Source organism: Pieris brassicae, chromosome 1 (genome assembly GCF_905147105.1).
Source record: "Pieris brassicae chromosome 1, ilPieBrab1.1, whole genome shotgun sequence".
NCBI lineage: Eukaryota > Metazoa > Arthropoda > Insecta > Lepidoptera > Pieridae > Pieris > Pieris brassicae.
The window spans coordinates 11,109,644-11,128,347 of NC_059665.1; the positions used below are offsets into that span (position 1 = coordinate 11,109,644).

General features: G+C 34.6%; 1 protein-coding gene and 2 long non-coding RNA genes across 5 annotated transcripts in view; 2 read left to right on the forward strand and 1 right to left on the reverse strand.

Moving 5' to 3' along the window:
• The window catches only part of LOC123712159, an 89,073-nt gene extending 80,327 nt beyond the window's left edge, over positions 1 to 8,746 (forward strand). For all 3 annotated transcript variants that reach the window (XM_045665140.1, XM_045665149.1, XM_045665157.1), the window contains 2 exons: positions 5,313 to 5,423; positions 6,070 to 8,746. In XM_045665140.1, coding sequence (XP_045521096.1) covers positions 5,313 to 5,423; positions 6,070 to 7,132 — 1,174 coding nt within the window. In that variant the 3' untranslated portion in view covers positions 7,133 to 8,746. The remainder of the gene's footprint in view (positions 1 to 5,312; positions 5,424 to 6,069) is intronic.
• On the reverse strand, positions 5,699 to 8,845 carry LOC123712180. Its single transcript, XR_006754055.1, has 3 exons — positions 8,664 to 8,845; positions 6,477 to 6,598; positions 5,699 to 6,157 (listed from the first exon to the last, which is right to left on the reverse strand). It is a non-coding gene; the product is annotated as an uncharacterized LOC123712180 (long non-coding RNA).
• A 2,869-nt stretch (positions 8,846 to 11,714) lies between these two features.
• LOC123712104 lies at positions 11,715 to 12,777 on the forward strand. Its single transcript, XR_006754048.1, has 2 exons — positions 11,715 to 11,767; positions 12,477 to 12,777. It is a non-coding gene; the product is annotated as an uncharacterized LOC123712104 (long non-coding RNA).
• Positions 12,778 to 18,704: the final 5,927 nt, after the last annotated feature.

The window sequence follows — 18,704 nt, forward strand, 5'->3', positions numbered from 1 at the left end:
TTTTTTAATTATTTATTCACTCTTAATAGCCGTTGGTTAGCCTATTGATTCCTTCAGCTTTCAGAGCAACTTTGAGGAACGCCTGCGTGGCGTGACGTCAAACTCCACGTTGGATTTTTATGAAAATGTGGTGGAATGATGTTTCGCTCTTTCCTTCTAAAGTTCCAGACCTGTTTAACCGCTGCCAGGCCCGCTATCAATGGCAGGCCAGGAACCCTTAGTAGCCAGAATAACTGTATTACTGCGTTTCAGGGTCACCGTACTGTTACTAGCCGCAGATTGAAGGTACAGAACTATAGTGAGATCAACGATATGTTTAAATAAAAAAAAAATGATCAGGTCAGCGGGACGTCAGCCACAGGCTGCTTGCTACATCACCTTTTTTATATAGAACATGGGGCATACGGGCAGGAGCATATGTTAAGTGTCCATGGACACTCATTAATAGACGCAAGTGCGTTGCTGGACTCTTAGCATTCGGAACACTTTTCCTGATGGAAAGTTGCCTTGCCTACACAATAAATGAAACAGCCGTTGGTACCTTATATACAAATTCAAATGAAGTCGACGTCTGCGTCGATTTGCAATCGAAATTATTATTTTCATAAATAATGTCTACTTTGAGAGCCGTGTTGGCCTAGTAACTTCGGCGTGCGTACGTATCCCTAAGGTAGGTTCGTGCCTTGGCTGTGCATCAGTGGACTATCTTTCATTATGCGCATTTAACATTCTCTCGAACGGTGAAAGAAAACATCCTGAGGAAACCGGCTTGCCTTAGACCTATAAAGTCAAGTATTTTAGGCACAGGAGGCTGATCACATCATTGCCTATTATATTGACATATGATCATGAAAGCGATACAGAATAGGCCCAGACAGACCAGGTTTATTTTATTTCTGGGCCTGTTCCACTGATTTATTTTTATGTTTGCTTTTTAAAACGTTTCTGAAACCAATTATAAGCTTTGATTTACTTATGTCACGTTTTCTGATATGGGCTTAAGAGTGTGTGTCTTATAAGTCTTTCTGTCTTCACAAACTTAATTACTGAAGGTCGTGCTTGTCATGAAAAGCCGTAACAGATACGTTGACTTACTGCCTCCTCACCACTCTATCCTCAGCTTGTCTAAGTGGATTAGGGATGTTGAGACCCATAATTGTCCTGGTCAGACCAACGGATAGGCGATTGACCCCGACTTCTAATGCCATCACTCCTCTCTACCATTACCAACTCGTCGAGACTACACGGTCCTCTCCTGGCAATATAAAACATAAGACAGTTATTATTTCACACCGGGCACGATGTTGATGAGTTATGGCTCTACTGAATAACGGGCTTCAACTGAATTAAGTCATAAGAAATTGGCGGTTAATTTACTATAGCACAGAAAGTAGTTGGTTAACGCTAGGAAAAATAACATTTCTCATGACCTAATTGGCATTTTTAAACAAAACCTTAAAGGAATTACTTAGTAAGCTAAGATCGTCTCCAAAATGTCTGTATATTATAATCTGTCTAAGAAAGTAAGACCACATCTCTGTTCCGTAAGCCGCTAAGCTGGTTACCTATTCGTTAGCGTGATGCTCACGTTTTCCATCTCTTATATTCCGTCTTTCAGCCCTAAAACTCCTTATCACAAAAAGATTTCTAATTTTTGGGAGCCTAAAACTTTTCTTCTTTTTTCTTTAAGGCATCAGCAGTGACGCTATGAAATTCACTCCCCGATCCGCTTAGGTCCTTCTCTATCTTCCTTTAAGTCTCTACTGTACAAGCATTACCTGTCCAATTTGGATCCTACTCTTGTACTAACTCATCTGAAATGATTGTGATTCATGTTTTCTTTTTCATATGTCCTATTTAAATTATTGTATTTTACTGTCTACGTATATTTTGATTGCTTTGCGTTGTTTTATTAGTTTTGTCTATCTATGTATATGTCTTATTGAGTTTTGCACGTCTTATGCTCACTTTATCTATTTCTTTTTCTCATAGTGGTGGCATGCTTCCCTACCTTAAAAAAAGTAATTTATTTCTGGATACTTACAACGAAGTGTTCATAAAATAAAAGCTTAAAAATTATATACAATAAAATATCAAGTACACATCTAGTCACACATACATAGACTCTTTAAAAATCGACTTGTTGTATTACTTATGGAAATAATGTATTACTCAATAAATGATTATTTGCATGAAACACTGTAGTTGATATAAATTTAATAACGTTTTATATGATATGTACGATACAAATAATATAAGAATTGACCAATTTTAATATAATATATATAATTTTAATAAATGTAAAACTCATTTAAAGACAAATTTGCGCGCCATTATATTGCAGAATATGCGAAATTACTATTGTACCATGTACTAGCAATAAATTACTATTATTATTATGTAGATAGTAGTAGATATCATTCACCTCCTTAAAATATCCTATAAGGAATATTGGGACCTTTTTGATCCAGAAGTCTTAGGTTTCTCCAACAAGCTTCTCTAAGTTGCTTCGTTTTTTTTATCACGACGAAAACGCGTCTGAATGTTTTTAGTTACTATAGTGAAAGAAGAATGTTTTTATAAAGCGATTGCTCTCATGACTTGGATCAGTCAAAAGCTATAGATATATCTTGCAACTTAGCGTTGCCTTTATGAATATTACATGCAATACTGTTCCGTGTTCATAGAGAATCCTGGCATTCATGCACAAAGGATTGTAGCCCTTAGATAATAGAGCAAATATGATTCCAAATTGCTTTTGACTGATTCCAATAATTCTACTTTTATTATTCGACTTGTATGTTTTTAGTATGTTCGAGCTGACTTTTTTGATTTTTTCAATTAAATCTACAGAAAAGTATAGAATAACGCGATAATATATTAATATACTGTATATTCCGTCTGCCATATAACGCGTAGTTTCTAAAGTGTGAAATTTATAATGATTTGTCAAGTGCATAATTAGTTTTTCGTACCTTTGTGCCTGTCAATTGTGTGGTTATAAAATTAACGTATTTGTTTTACTACTTTTTTATTTGTTTACAACAACGCGATTTCTTATAAAATAAGTCCTCGCGTTATGAGGCGATTACTGTACACTCCTTCCATATTGTTGACTGAGATGTCCTTGATTTGAGATCTGCCAGTAAAAGTTTAGAGTCATTTAACTTTGTTTTTTTCTTATGACCTACCCAACCCAACTAGAGATATGGCTTTGGATCCGGCCAATTAACAACATAACGAATACTTTCTTAGTACTTCTAGAGCGGCGGCATTCTTAATCATTTGACTGGGTCCCCAGCAGCTTCGACATAGACATGAGTGACTGGAAATATATAATTTTGAGTAGCCAAAAGCATTACCGGAATTTAATAGTATTTCCCGCTAGTCTTGAAATATACAGTATTATGACGATGGTAAGCGGCCGGATAGGTTGTCGTTGATCCCTTAGATGAGGAGGGGCTTTGGTATGGGCTGCTACTTTTGTTGACACATCCGTCTCACCTCCCTTGGACAAGCACAGAAGCTGGGGCGGCCGCAGAATAGCCGGAAAACAATAAACGGCTCAAATATAAGCGTCCCTGAGCCGTGAGGTTCAAGTGCACAGGCGCTGATTAAAGATTTAAGTTAGCGCCTGGTAGATAGTACCGGTGACACCAGAGCTGGTGCTTTCCTCGCTCAACGAATAAGTATATTCGCGACACAGGCGAGCGATGGAAACAGCGAGGAAATGCCAGCGTAATAGTCCCTGTGTGGACTAAACTTTTTAAATTTTTTTTGTTATTACTATGTAGGTTAAGAAAATTGTAAATACTGATATATATATATGATAACTAATTAACAACATTTGACGTATTATAAAAACGGCAGAAGATAAGAAACAGCAATAGTAATTAAAAGCATCGTGCAAATGAAAAATAAGACAATAGTTTGAATGCTATGAACAATAACCCTCCCAAGTAGGTTCAATTTCCGACAGACCTCATTTGAATGTCAGAAACAATAGACGACGGGAGAAATTGCGATTTCTTGGTAGAAGTCTTCGTACGAGTCCATGGAAATATTTTAATTTATTATACTATTTGCATAGTTATTGTTAAGTATTCTATCAAATTTTTATATATAGTACTCGTAATAAAATAGGCGTGACAACACCGTTGAAACCAAATGTCCTTATAAGGCGAATAAGAAAATATATATTTTTTTTTAACTCAAAATAGTATAGATAAAATGTATTTTGTATAAATGAATCCCTATTTCCTTTGGTCACGGCATCACGCGTGAACTGCTGGACCGATTTAGCTAATTCTTTTTTGTTGTGTTTGTTATTGTAAGAAGAAGGTGCTTATGAGAGAGAAAAAAAAGAAAATAGCTCGTAAAATTAGAAAATTTAAGAATACTTAACCACCGTATCAAGTAATCATCACTTTTGTTACGTTTTTCAGAGGATAGGAGGAAACTTTTGAAGAGGATGTAAAAAAAATAAATATCGTTTAAAACAAATGCTTCGATTGGAGTAATTATATTAATAATACACATATAAAATAATTACAGTCGCTAATAGTTTGTGGCATTAATATTGGAAATCGATGGTTTTCACAGCTAGTTATATGCCGGAATACCAACAAAACTATTTATATACGCGCCAGAAAAACAAACAATGTTGTTTGTCATAAAGCATTAGAATAATAAAAACTTTGTTTCTGTAATATTTTTTTATATAATTATACCAATTCGAAATCAATATTCATAGTTAAGACAGGACATATATAGCAAGCTGTCAACAGTACGACTCATTACATTTACGAACTGTTCCAGACTTTGTTAAAGTTGTTTTTTAAGTGAATTGAAATTTAAACACATTCAGCATAAATTCATTTAGAAATTATTTACGTAGCTGAGTTTCACCATTCTTGACGATTATAATTTTTAATTTAGCATTAGATATAATTAAATAAACGACTCCGAGTTTGTTTATTAATTATGATAGCAGTACATTACCGGCACTTTACAAAGCTTGATATCCGTTATCACCCCCATCACTTGCCGGGTACTAATTAACCTGAACGGAGTTTCTACTAATTAACGTAAACGTTACTTTTCGTTAAAAGGCGCTTGAAGTCAAGTAGTTAGTCGCCGGTTTCATGGTAAGAAATGTAGGTGATTCTGTGGCCTTCAGGTACTTCATATGCGTTGGTCACGGAGAGGGCTTCTTATTATGTCAAATCAATGTAGAGATTATATAAACTAAAACTGTGGATGGTTTAGTATTTTAAATTTAGTTTAAACAGTTATTTTTCTTTTGCCCTCAGCCGAAGTGAGTCGGCGTTGAACAGTCCGACGGAACCGGATGTTTCGTTAGCGGCTTCCATCACGGATCCGTTGGAAGCCCACACCCTTGATGAAGCTAGGAGAACCATCAGGTATGGTTGTATCATCGTTTTTAGTTTTTAAATCACAATTAATAACTTGAAATAATTTTAAACATTTTTGAACTGAACATAGACATACACATCACAGAATATTACTGATTTTCCAAAATACCAAAATAATACTTTAATTTTTCTCTACACGTACATGTCATTTGACTTTTTTTTACATATACATTATCATTGCATCATTTAACAGGTTAATTAGCTTAATTTAAGACCAAAACGTAGTTTACTAAAAACGATATTTAAAATAAGAAAATGTCCAATAACACTACAGTGTCTATTAATATATATTCTACGTTTTTAATCAAATTGTTTACGGTAATAAAGTAGTGTATTTATGATTCACTGTATAAAGGGGATTTCATTTATTATAGAAGCGCTTTCTTCCAAGGTTCAATTCAGATGTAAAATGAAAAATAACATATTTTCTCTCCATTTTCCCACGTATGGATACGTACTTTTCAAACATCGAGTGAGCTCTTTTGTTTGTAATAGGTGAAAGAAACCAGTGTATTTTTAAATCAGCATCTCTTACATAATGTTAATATTGCTAAAGATACTTCATATATATTTAGTTATAGTATAGGAAGATAGATCCGAGTAGCGAGACTAAAATCAAAGTTTTTGTTTTCAGAGATCTTCGTATGAAATACCGTGCGCAGGCGCATCAGCTGTTAACATGGCGTCGAGCGCATCGTACTCAAGAGGAACTAGTCAATCGTCTGCAAATAGAGAAAGCTGAGCAGTTAAAAATGCTATCCAGCCAACTTCTTCTCTTCGAATCTCGTCTGGTTCGTAAGCAGAAAGAGATAACCAATATGCTTGCTCTTCGTGAAACGATCATCATGAAACAGCAAAAAGTTATCGAATCCCTTCAAGCTAAACTTCTTGATAATGGTATTGATACCATACAACCCATTCCAGATTTTAGAGACATGCTTCTTGATTCGAATACAGGAGATTTTGATTCCCTAAACGATTCCGATTCCGCTGTAATAATGGAAGACGTGGATTCCGATTGTTGTAATATTTCCAACCTACCTAGGTTCCGTTCCATGAATCCAGACAGCGTTACCGTCGTTCGATCGATCTCAGATGCCATAGATCCAAATCTAAAATACAACGCCAGGCGTTCCAACGGCTTTTTGCGTCGGCCGGAAATTCTGGAAACAGTTTACAGTGTTGAGGAAGAAGCGGACAACGAATCCACAAAGGCCCTTAGTGCTCAAAACAGCACAGAAAAGGATATAAAAGACGCGAACAAAACTGATGAACAGAAAACAAAGGAAGGCAGTCTCCTTGCACAACGACGTGATAACTTCCGCATGAGAAGTATAGTTCTTACTGCGGAGGTTAAAAGTATAGATAGTGATAAGGAGAAACCTAAGCCTTCGGATTCCTGGGCCTACAGTTATGTGCCAAAGAGGATGATGCCTGCAAATGAGTCAGATGAGGAAGTCTCCAATGCTGAAACCGATGAAGAGGACCCAGAGCCTAAGTCAACGCACGTTGTTACGTACAACAGAGTAATGTCGAATCATAGAAATGTAACTAAGCCGAAAGATGTGAAATACAAGAGGATAAATAAAGCGAAATCTAAGAGCTTAGAAGAGTTGAGGGGGAGGTTAAAGAATTGGGTGGACAAGGGGAGTAAATTATCCAATATTCCACTGGAGCATGCTCAAAGTTATGCTTGAATAAAGTTCCTTATGAGGCTGGGTTCGGATAAAGGCTATTGTGAACGGATTGCAGACTAGTGAATATTTCTTGCAGAATCCCATTGTACCCCCATTTGCTGATTAAGTAAAATAGGAAGTCTGGCATCCGCTTGTTCTAGACGCATTTAAATTGAGTAAGAATAAATCTCCTAATTTGATTATTGCTTATAAATTCTTGTCATAGTTATTTGGATATGGGCTTGTCCAACCTATAAATACATACATATTTACAAATGGTATTCTTGATACTCGGTTAGTTTCTATGTGATTACTACTTTAAGGTAACTTAAGATTGAGCTTTGGCATTTCTCGCACGACTGATAATTAAATTCACATTTTAATAATGTATTTTGGGAACTTTTTTTATACGAAAAGCTTGAAAGATTTATCAGATTAGTATCCACACTTTAATATTTTTTTATGTGGGTAGAACTGAACAATTCGAGTTTTATCCGCAAATGTATAAATCTGATTAATTAGAGATAATCTTCCGAATTTATCCGAGCTGTCAAAACTTTGCTGAATTTGTCAAAGTAACTTTTTTATAATGGAAGCCACTTAACTGAGGCGTAATACATAAATCGGACTTTCAGAAAAAAACTTTTCTCTATAGACTACCATACTGGCATACTGGATAATAAATTATATTTTTTATAAACTTAAAATTACGAGAAAATAAAAACATCACAACTTTTATTTATAAACTCAATAGATTTTGGAGTTATAGTATTATAAATTAAGCTATGATTATATAATGATGGAATTGAACAGTTTTCTGTGATTAGAGTTTTATGAAAAATATTGTTCATTTGTGCCAATTAAATATTGTATCTCGCAAAATACATTTCGCCGTAAGAAAGATAAATTTTCTTGTCATTGATGGAATTTCAGCGTCGTGATTTCCGTATGTCAAATTCAATAAATTTATAAGAAGCCTTCTGGGATATTTACTTAATTAAAACTAGAACCTTTAATAAAACATAGTATTTTTGGCCCACTACCAATTTAAATAGTAGTTATAGATGATAAAAGTGCCAAGGTAAAAACTTTTGTTCAAAAAGTATTTTTCTTGTAAATATATCTGTCACTTACTTGTGTATAGCAAAAAGTTGAAAATTTCTTAATTTAATAAAATTGCTTTTAAATCTAAGAAATTGTGAAATTATGACCACCAATTCAATTATCTGCTCTGTATGTTAGCAATAAACATGTTGATGAATTTTGATAAAGCAAAATTCGTGAACATGGACTTCGAACATTAAGTGTAAGAGAGTCGGCGATTCTGCAAAGTATCGCTATCTCTTTCTAGACAAATTTAATGGTGCTAATTTGATAAAAATTCATTTCAATATAAACTTCGTTTAATTTGTTGATTTTGATTGTTAATTAATTCTTTATTAAGTCAAGATTAGCACCAGTATTTGTAGAAATTGGAAAATTTCGATCTCAGTACTATTAGAACAGTTTATATATAAAATACTTCATAAATTATACACTGTTAATTGCTTACCAAAAGCTTACGATTTAAGTCAATTTGTAAATATCACGCAGCTTAAAAATGTTCAAATTTAGATTGCTGAATAAATATATTTAAAATTATTTTATTTTTATTAAAACAGCGCCTTTCCAAACTGTGAATAATCGTAGAACAATTCCACGGAAACGTGAAATTGTTTTTAGACACTGCATGCGATAAGAAGAAATACTTACGAGTAAAGTTAATATTTCTTCACATATCGCGAGTTTTATGGATTTTTATATGGCGCCTACGTAAACATTTACGGCTTAATATTTAAGATCACGAGAAACCGGCTCAATAGCCCAAGGCAATAGGTACTCCAGTTTCTATGGAGATTTTGTATGAAATTTTACTATAACCTGATAAGAATAGCTCCTGGCTCTAATTGTGCGTAACCGTTGTGCGTAAATTCCCGGCTGATAAAGCCAGCCTAGTTCAGAAGCTCGGACGGATATGAGGAATTTTGTTTGTTGGGAAGTCACATTCACGTTTCCAGGACGTTCTACGTTGGTGACAGATTCCTCTGCGCTTTAGCGCCAAGGACAGAGATGTTTATTAAGGAGATAATAATAATAATAATCAATGGCGATACAACCTTTTTTAGGTCTGGGCCTCACTTAGTATCTGTTTCATGATCATTGTTTAATCGAATAGGCAAGTAGGTGATCAGCCTTCTGTGCCTGACGCATGCCGTCGACCTTTTGGGTCTAAGGCAAGCCGGTTTCCTCACGATGTTTTCCTTCACCGTTCGAGGGAATGTTAAATGCGCACATATAAAGAAAATCCATTGGTGCACAGCCGGGGATCGAACCTACGACCTCAGGGATGAGAGTCATGAAGCCACTAGGCCAATACTAAGTTTATTAAGGAGATAGTGGCCCGTAATTCTCCCTATCAAACGACCGAATTAAACACGCAAAAATGTTCTGCTCCAGCTAGTATTATACTCAGAATAGAGCAATGTTAGGGACTTGTGTCCGACTCTCATTTAAGAGTTCCATCCATCTACCACAATACAGTAAATGAAATGAAATGAGACGATGGCAAGCGGCCGGATGGGATGACGTTGATCCCTTGGAAGATGGGACGGGCTTTGGTACAGGATGCTACTTGTGTTGACATGTATGCCCCGTCTCACCTCCCTCGGACAAGCAAATTGATTGTTATGTTTAGGTTTCATATACATGCAATTAATAAAATACTGCAATATTATACATTAATTTATATAAACAAAGGTGGATATCCTACCAAACAGATTTTTATGTAGTTATGTTTAGCACATAAACAAATTGTTATTCTATTATTATCCTTGCTATTTTATTGGACACCTTGTTTGAGGGCATTTCCCAAAGCCCTCACAAAGTTATCACAAAAATCCGAAGTTTCATATTACACAAGGAACAATTTATAACTCAAAAGCGTCCATGGCATGGCATCACTATCGTTTTCCACTACTTAACGTATTATTATATATAGGGTCAAAATTCAAACGCTTGGCTAATTTCAAGTCAAATTTACACTTTGTAGACAAGCATATTAATACAAATTAGACGGTTATATTCAAGATATTAACTTGAAAACATGCAGGTCCAGCTCCAAAGGACGATCAAACTTGACACAATCAACTGGTGGCTAGTCATATAAGTTTATATTATATTTACTTTTATTTTGAATAAGAAATATTTACGTAACTAGCACACTGTTTGACAATATGTTGATTATTTCTTTTTTTATAAAGAATAATGTAAAATCTTTAGCAATATTCTGCACCACGTATCTACTACATAATAATATAGTTATCTGTTGAATTGTTTTTTTATAACACCAGTTATATTTAGTTTAGTATAGTAGTTTTTTTTGTTCTAGCTACATGGTCTTCATGTATAATTATCAAAAAATACTGTAAAAAGAAAAAAATATTTTAAAAGAGTAAGTATGGATCCCTTACCTTTGGAAGTCATTTTTCTTAAATTTTTGAACTAATTTAGTAATTAATTAATTAATTTTAATTAACGAAGTAATTTTGCCATACTTTGCCTTTTTAATAGGTCTGATTGACTTAGATTTTCCAGTATACTATAAGGCCAATTGGAGGATCAATTATTCGCACTTAAATCACTTTAGAAGCAACTTCTAGATCGAAATAACAGTTTTTGATAAAATATCTCAATTCTTACAATGAACGCTCAGGTAGCATCTGAACCAATTACCTAACAATCTATTGAATACCTTAAACTTCCAAATAGCGAAAATTCCAAACGATTCGCTATTGTGGCAGAAGTTTCGCAAGACGAATTATTTCAATAACAATTTATGAAAGGAAATATTTATCAATGAAAGTACGTGTTATTTCGACGGTATTTTTTAACAAGTGGCTCGCCCTGTCTCCGCACTTCTTTGGAGATATTAAAACCATATAATTGATTATTTTTATTAGTCGATATCTCATTGTGTTAAAACACATTTCTTTTAAATACCCACAATTGGCAGACCAAGGAGTAATGTAATCTATCTGTTTGTAAGCGACTATACTTGACTTAATATCTTATAACCCTAGATGGGGCATAGGGCGTCCACAGTGAGTCTCCATCGCGTTCGGTCGGTTTCTGGCTCTCTTCACCTTATCTGCAACTGTATGGCGCAGGTTGGGTTGGGAGGCCATGCTTTTGCTTTCCTTGAAACCCAATCAACCGCCTGCTTAGGGATATGACTCTTTGGAGTCCATTTCCACTTGCGTCGCTTGATCTACTGAAAGTTGCTCGTTAAAGATCTTCTACGGGGACGAGGGCGATTGACGAAGGCTTAAAATGTACAGACATTTTTTGTAATAACATTTTTATCAAAGATTTCTATATATTATATTTTTATATATTAATATACATATATAAATTAATTTTCTACGGCTGCATAAAATAATCGTATTAAAATTAGTTAGACAAATAGAAATAAATAGTGTCGAAACAGTATTTCTCAATGGCTGATAATAATAGACCTATTAACTATATAAATGAATAAAAATAGGTCAAACGCGTTGTTTTCATAATTCCGCCAAAATGAAGAAGGCTGTATTAGTTCTCATTTTATATTTGTGCAACGTAAGTACTTTGAAAGCACTTGTTTTAAATGTTAAACCTTTGCGGTTTTTGCGGCTTTGAATTTCAAATTTTTGTGTTACAATATTCTGCTTCGAATTTTAGACCAGAAAGTAATGAATACAGGATAGCGAATTTTACTTAAAAAAAACTTTCTTGTATTCAAAAGAAACAACTGTTCGTTGTTATATACTTTTTCATGAATATTGTTGGCCTGATAACTATAGAATTCTCAATAATTCCTTCCAACTTCCTCATCCGTGATTTTGTCTCTAATTGCGCTATTAATTTCTGATCATACGGGATCGAAACCGGCAACCTGTTAGACCTTTTTTCATCATCGGACATCTTGGCAGAATACGAAATTCCACCAGTAGTAACCTCGAAGTCCGTCGTTTCACAACTGAGTGTTTTCAAGGCAGTTTTTGCCGCGCATCACCAGTGAACCCAGCTGCCCACTTGTATTTGCGAACGAATTCGTCTCTCAAGAAAAATCGTATCGATTTTTGTCGTTCCATATAAAAAAAATATTTAAACTAAATTTTTGGCGGCGGTCAGGCATAGACAAAATAACTTTATAATTGATGATTAACTAGTCCAGCCGAGGCCATGGTCTCACTAGTTGAACTCCAAATGCACAACTACCAACACATAAACTATTGCGTTCTATTAAAATCCGCAACTCCGACTAACGCCAGACAATTTCTTTCAGAACATCAATGCGTTCTGCCCTCGACGTGAAGTTTGTACTCTACAATGTAACCCTAAAACTGTAAGCCTGTTCGAATGTCCATCAAATGTCCAATATAATGTACCAACTTGCCAATCCTGCAAGACCCAAATCTGCCAATGTGAAGTCCAGAACAGCGAGTGCGATTGCGGCGTTTGCAACTCCTGCAAATGCAAGGAACCCACAATTTATTTCCCAGAAGTTGAATATCCCGTCATGTATGATTACAAACCTTTTTTCTTTAACACATGTTGGTCTGTGTGATTAATAAATTTGAATTAAATTTTCGTTTTTATTATTATTGGGCCTAATTCTTCTCTGCATATTTCTATTACTCTTTAAATATTAACAAACAATCGGAGTCTTTACCTAATTTCAAATCGTGGATCAATAATTCGTATTATACAGTTACCTCCGGGACTGTGCATGTTTCGCACCAAAACCTAGTGCGACAATGTGATGAAATTAAGTCACGAAACTCTGGGGCGGAAACTTGGTAGGCTTAAGATAGCAATTTGATACTAGTTCAAGCACAACTTATAGTCTGCCCCATTCCCCATGCCAGCAGTTCAAATACTCGTAGGAAATAGTAGGAATCGACAATTACATTACACACAAATTCCAATAAAAGGGGAGCCTACGTATAAAAGTAACAGAATTCGCCGCACTTTTATTCAATTATCTAACATCCTGATTGTATTACGGAGTTTTATTACATACAAGCAAATTACTGATGAATGACTCAGAAATTATTGCAAGCCTCATCAGAAACTATTGTTATAAAAATTATTGTTGATTTTTACAATACAAATATATATTTTTAATGTGACAGGGTAGGGCTCACCTGATGGTACGTGATACCGCCTCGCCCATTGACACTCACATTGCCAGAAGGTTCTCAAGTGGGTTGCCGGCCTTTTAAGAATTGGTACGCTCTTTTATTGAAGGAGCAGCTGGTACCACAGAGTGGTGCTGTGCGATCAAAAAATGCATTAAGAAATGTCGATGGTGCATTTCGTATTTAGTCTGATGGTGAAATTCAGCCGCAAAGTCGAACAACTCCGACTCCACAAAGCTATTATTTCTATTAATTGACCTGGTATGATTTTACTAAGATTTCATCGAGAAAACACCTACTTTTTATTACTAATGGTTCTCTTCTCTTTAATATTTGTTTACTCACATTGTTCTACAAACATTAAAATATTTCATTTGTACATCTTTTGTGAATAAATTTTTTCGCATTATTAACGCAACAATGAAATTCATAAAACCCACATTTGCATCGTGTATGTTTAAATGAATGCAGAACAAAATATATTATTGTCTCTAATGATGTCTTGTATTTATTTAAACGGAATATCCTGGACCGCGAAACTTTGGGTTTATTATAATATGTTCGAGTTGATACGCATATCATTCTTAACAATGAGGTATAAAATTTATCTGCTGGTATTAATACGTATAACTTGGGTACTCTATGCCTTATGCTGAATAGGGATATATTTAGTTAAGTTGTTATCTGCTTTTCGTTAATGCAGCTCATTATATATTGCTTCTAATTACACGCATTGCAAACATAAGTACTAGTAGGATAGACCAAATTCAAAAAACCGTGGAAGGCTCGTGGCACGTGACAGTAGACAGAAATAACGTGATTCGGGGAAGGCTATTGCCAAAAAAAGAACATACAAATATCAACAATGAACATGATAGTATAGTATTTTAATGTATTCGGCGTTCGGATTTATAAACTAATCCGACTCTAAAGCTAAAATATTGTTGTAATGAAGAACACAAAAAAGGTTAAGTTAAAGTACTTTTTAAGTAATATAAATTTGTCTGCCTATAACTGAGTATAATATAAATAAATAATTCGTTTATTTCTAAAGAAAATGTATATTTAGATCGATTAATTATAAAAATCCGCACAATCAGCCATAACATCATAATAATAAGTTAAGTTATTCATAATTGTTGTCAAACTTATGGTCTAAATACTCCATATATAGAAGATGAAAATATCAGGTAATTCCGTTCTCTCGTTATATCAGCTTGTTCACGACGTTCTAGTTCTGAATCTAGTAACAAAGGCTTTGTGCCTTTATTACAATTCAGTTTTATTTTTAATATCTTATATTTGTTGTTGCGTATTTTGCTTATTTTACGTCTTATTAAATTTCATGCTAAACGAGTAACTTTCTGCGATGTGTTTATTTAAAGTATGAATTTCAATGATATTCTTTTACATTTAATATTAGTAATGGCGTTACCTTCCCAAGTGTGCGAATAAGATTTCTGAATCTGTTTCACGATCATTTGTCAATCTAATAAGGTGGTTAACATGCCTACATGCCGTCGATTTTTTCTTTCACCGCTCGAGTGAATTCTTAATGCGCACATAGAAAGTCCATTGTTGCACCACCCGGGACCGAACCTACGACCTCAGGGATGAGAGTTGCACGCTGATGCCACTAAGCCACTAATTAGCGACATTTAATTAACTTCATACCTTGAGCTAGAAGACTTTAAGCACGCAAGTAGTCGCATATTTCCAACTTTGGAAGTTTAAGGATCAATAAACCTATATCTGATAGTAAAACTGGATTTATCCCCCGTTATTAATATCGAGACGAGTACGTTGCATTTGATACGATCACACTACACCCACACAAGTCGATAAAGCTTCCTAGCCAAAGAGCTACTTTTTAATATTGGCTTACGTTGCACGAGCTCTGATATCTGTGTTACAAGTTGGAAACCTTTTTCCAATATAAAAGCCAAATCTTTATCAATCATTGATGTGTGTAGCAATCTGTTGAGACATTATGAGTAAAACAAGCTACATCAGCGCCTCTATCGGTCAATCTTGTTAAACTATATACCGTTTAATGATTTCTTCTTCCTGACTTTTTTATTTACTCAATTGAGCTTCCATCCTGCCCTTCTGGCGTTTGACCACTCCGCGACAGCCCAGGCCGAAGAAGACGCCCTTGCGGCAGGCTACCCTCGCTACACAAGCCCGAGCTCAGCTGTATAGCGAGATTTCAAGTCTAAAAAATATCTTTCTGTCTAGGAGCCAGTGGACGATCAAGGCCTCGGACCTTCGGTTAATTAGGGGCACAGTTCATTTGTTTGCCCACATCGAATTCTAGTAAACCTTATTTAATTTTTTAGTTGCTCTTTGAGTTAGTAGATTAGGATTCCATGAGACGTGACTTCCAACGATATTGATTTGCAGTGAGGTCTTTTTGGAGTTTTGATGGATGCTCTTGCTAATTGGGAAACTACGATTGGGAAATGACTTCGCTCCTGTGCGTCTAAATTAAACTTCGTAGTAGGGCAAGGTAACTTGAGCGTGAAATGTTATTAAAGTATTTTAGTCGATTATTTATTTGCGATATAGAAAGAGGCATTTATGCCATATTGCTTTTAACTTCATTAATATTTTAACCATGGCTGTAAGACATTCGACCGTCGCGAATTTAAAAAACAACTGAACGAGCTTTTTAGAATATGGTCAGATGCTCCTGAGTCCAATAAAAATGTTATTTGGCTTGCGGTTGCACCCGAATTGTAGTCACCAGCCATGAAAGCAAAACCAGACGCGTCAGCTGATGATGTGGATGGCTGATTAATATCAACTTCAACTGTCTGCACTGTTCTCGGCCTATCCGTAGTTTTTTTATGATTTATTCGCTTAAAATAATAACAGTCATTTTTCACATGTCCTTTCCGGCCACAATGAAAACATTTTATAAAATTTGACTTCTTTTTTGCTTTATGGTCCCTTTGAAAATAGTTATTGGGTGTATGATTTTCAAATTTTCTTTTTCTAAACTGACCCTTATTTTCAGTAGAAACTTGCAGTACTTTAACACTTGTGTCATTATATTCGTTCTTTAATTTGACCTTATGGTCAAGGAGTCTTGTTTTAACAAATGCTAAAGTCAAATTATCTTCCGATAAAGTTTCAATGGCAGTTATAACACCGTCATATGTTGCGGGTAGGGTTAAAAGTAAGTGGGCGACTTTGTCGGTTTCTTCGAGTTTAGCGCCAGCCGCGAGTAATTCCGTGATTAATTCATCAAACAGAGAAAAATGTTTTATCAAACTAACATCACTTTGTAATTTCAAGACCAACAACTTTTTCCTTAAGGCTAATTGGGTAGCAATACTTTTACGTTCATATAAGGCGTCCAAACTATGTATAATATCTTTCGCCGTAATGTCTTCTTTTGCAAATCCAAGGTATGAATCGGATAAATATTCAACGATTATACTTTTTGCGATTCGGTTACTTTTTCCCATGAGCTATCTCTGATAATTGGGTCACTCTCAATCACTTTCAACACATTTATTTCACTCAATAAGGCTCGTATTCTAAATTTCCAAACGCTGTATTTCTCGCCGTCAAACGGTTTTATATTACGTTTTAATTTTAAATCCATTTTTATAATCACACTGGCGACGGGTATTATTTAATTTCAGAATATATTTCACAATGATATTTTTGCGCACACTGGGCCCATAACCTGTTGTAATTCTTGTTAGGGCACGAAAATTATACACAGAGTATCCGTAATAAAGAAATATAATCACTGTTTAACTTGGAAGTGATATGTCTGCTTCCTACCACGATACAAATTGGAATAATTCAGAAATGACCTGGAGCAGAGTGAGGTAAAGACAATTTGGCGCCTAGACAAGATGGCGGCTCGATCGCTCATTCAAATGACAGGAAATAGTCAATACAATGATTAATTTTTGCAATCTTAGTCAAATAAATCAACACTTGCTTCATTTATAAATTTTATATACTTCATCTTTCAAGACTATCAATGTAACCGGCTCCTACTTTGAAACTGTCATAAAACATTTTTATAATTACTATTTTCACAGAACTTTTAAAATAGGTTTAGGTTACGTGGAGAAATGAAGTCGGCAGTCGTGGAGGTAAATTGCGCGGAAAATGCGTACAGGCGCTAAACCTCAAAGGAAAATAGGTCAAAAGTTTTTCATGTGAAATAGAACGAAATAGTCTAAAGGATGTAGAGAGATAGAGATAGATAGTCTTGGCTCGTTTGCCCCCTTATTCAATATTAAAAAGCTGTTTGTATATTTATTTATTAATTAAAGGTCACCACATCATCCATAATGCTATCTATATCTGCAGTATAAATATGTTTATTATGGAACATAAAATGAAAGTATCACTTATTCCATATCATTAAATTTAAATAGGTATCCCTACTCATCGGCAAAGAAGACAGGATGTATGCCGAGAGAAAAAGCCGGCGTAATTTTTTTTTTAATAGCAGATCAGCAAACAACTATAAATTTTATTTATTTTAAAACAAATATCGCAAATTAATTAGAAGTAGCCTGTCTAGCAGGTCTGATTATTATAATTGTTGTATATTATAGAAAGGACTGTAACATAAAGAGATACTCTTCTTTAATACAATCCCAGGGCCTTTTATCAACTAGATAATCGTTAACTTTGTAGTAAGCCTTTTTACAGAGCTTTTCTTTAATACATTTCTTAAATTTATTAAAAAGCAGAGATAAAAGAGCCTCTGGGATTGTATAAAGAAGAGTATCTCTTTATGTTACAGTCCTTTCTATAATATACAACAATTATAATAATCATAAATGTTACAAAAAATAAATATATAATAAAACAACAAAAAATTGAGTAAAACAGCGGATTAGGGATGAGATAAGATATCCAGCTCCGACTAAGTACTGTTTATTACGTTATATTCACGAAGAATTCGAATGAGAGGTACCTGAACTCCAAGGTTTGTATATCTTTTTATTTCCTTCTTTATAATAAGATGAATTTTACAATACGTATATTTTATTTGTTTATTACGATATAATAGAAAAGAAAACACCGAGATCTAGATTTATTAAAAAAATATCATAGCAATAATTACTAAAATAAATTGTACAAACACAATATATAAATTTATTTACAGATGCTGGAATATTCTCCATGTTGCACAATACTGAAACATTGTCATTATGTTACGGCAAAAAAATCGTCATTATCTACTGTGATATATGTTCAAGACGCAGTGACCATGCATGACATGTCTCTTATGTCCCAACGTAGTAAATTCAAAATTCTACCTGTGGAAATCGTTACATGCGCTAATGAGCGGTGTCTCTAATGAGCTTAATTGGCGCTTAGCTGAATTACGG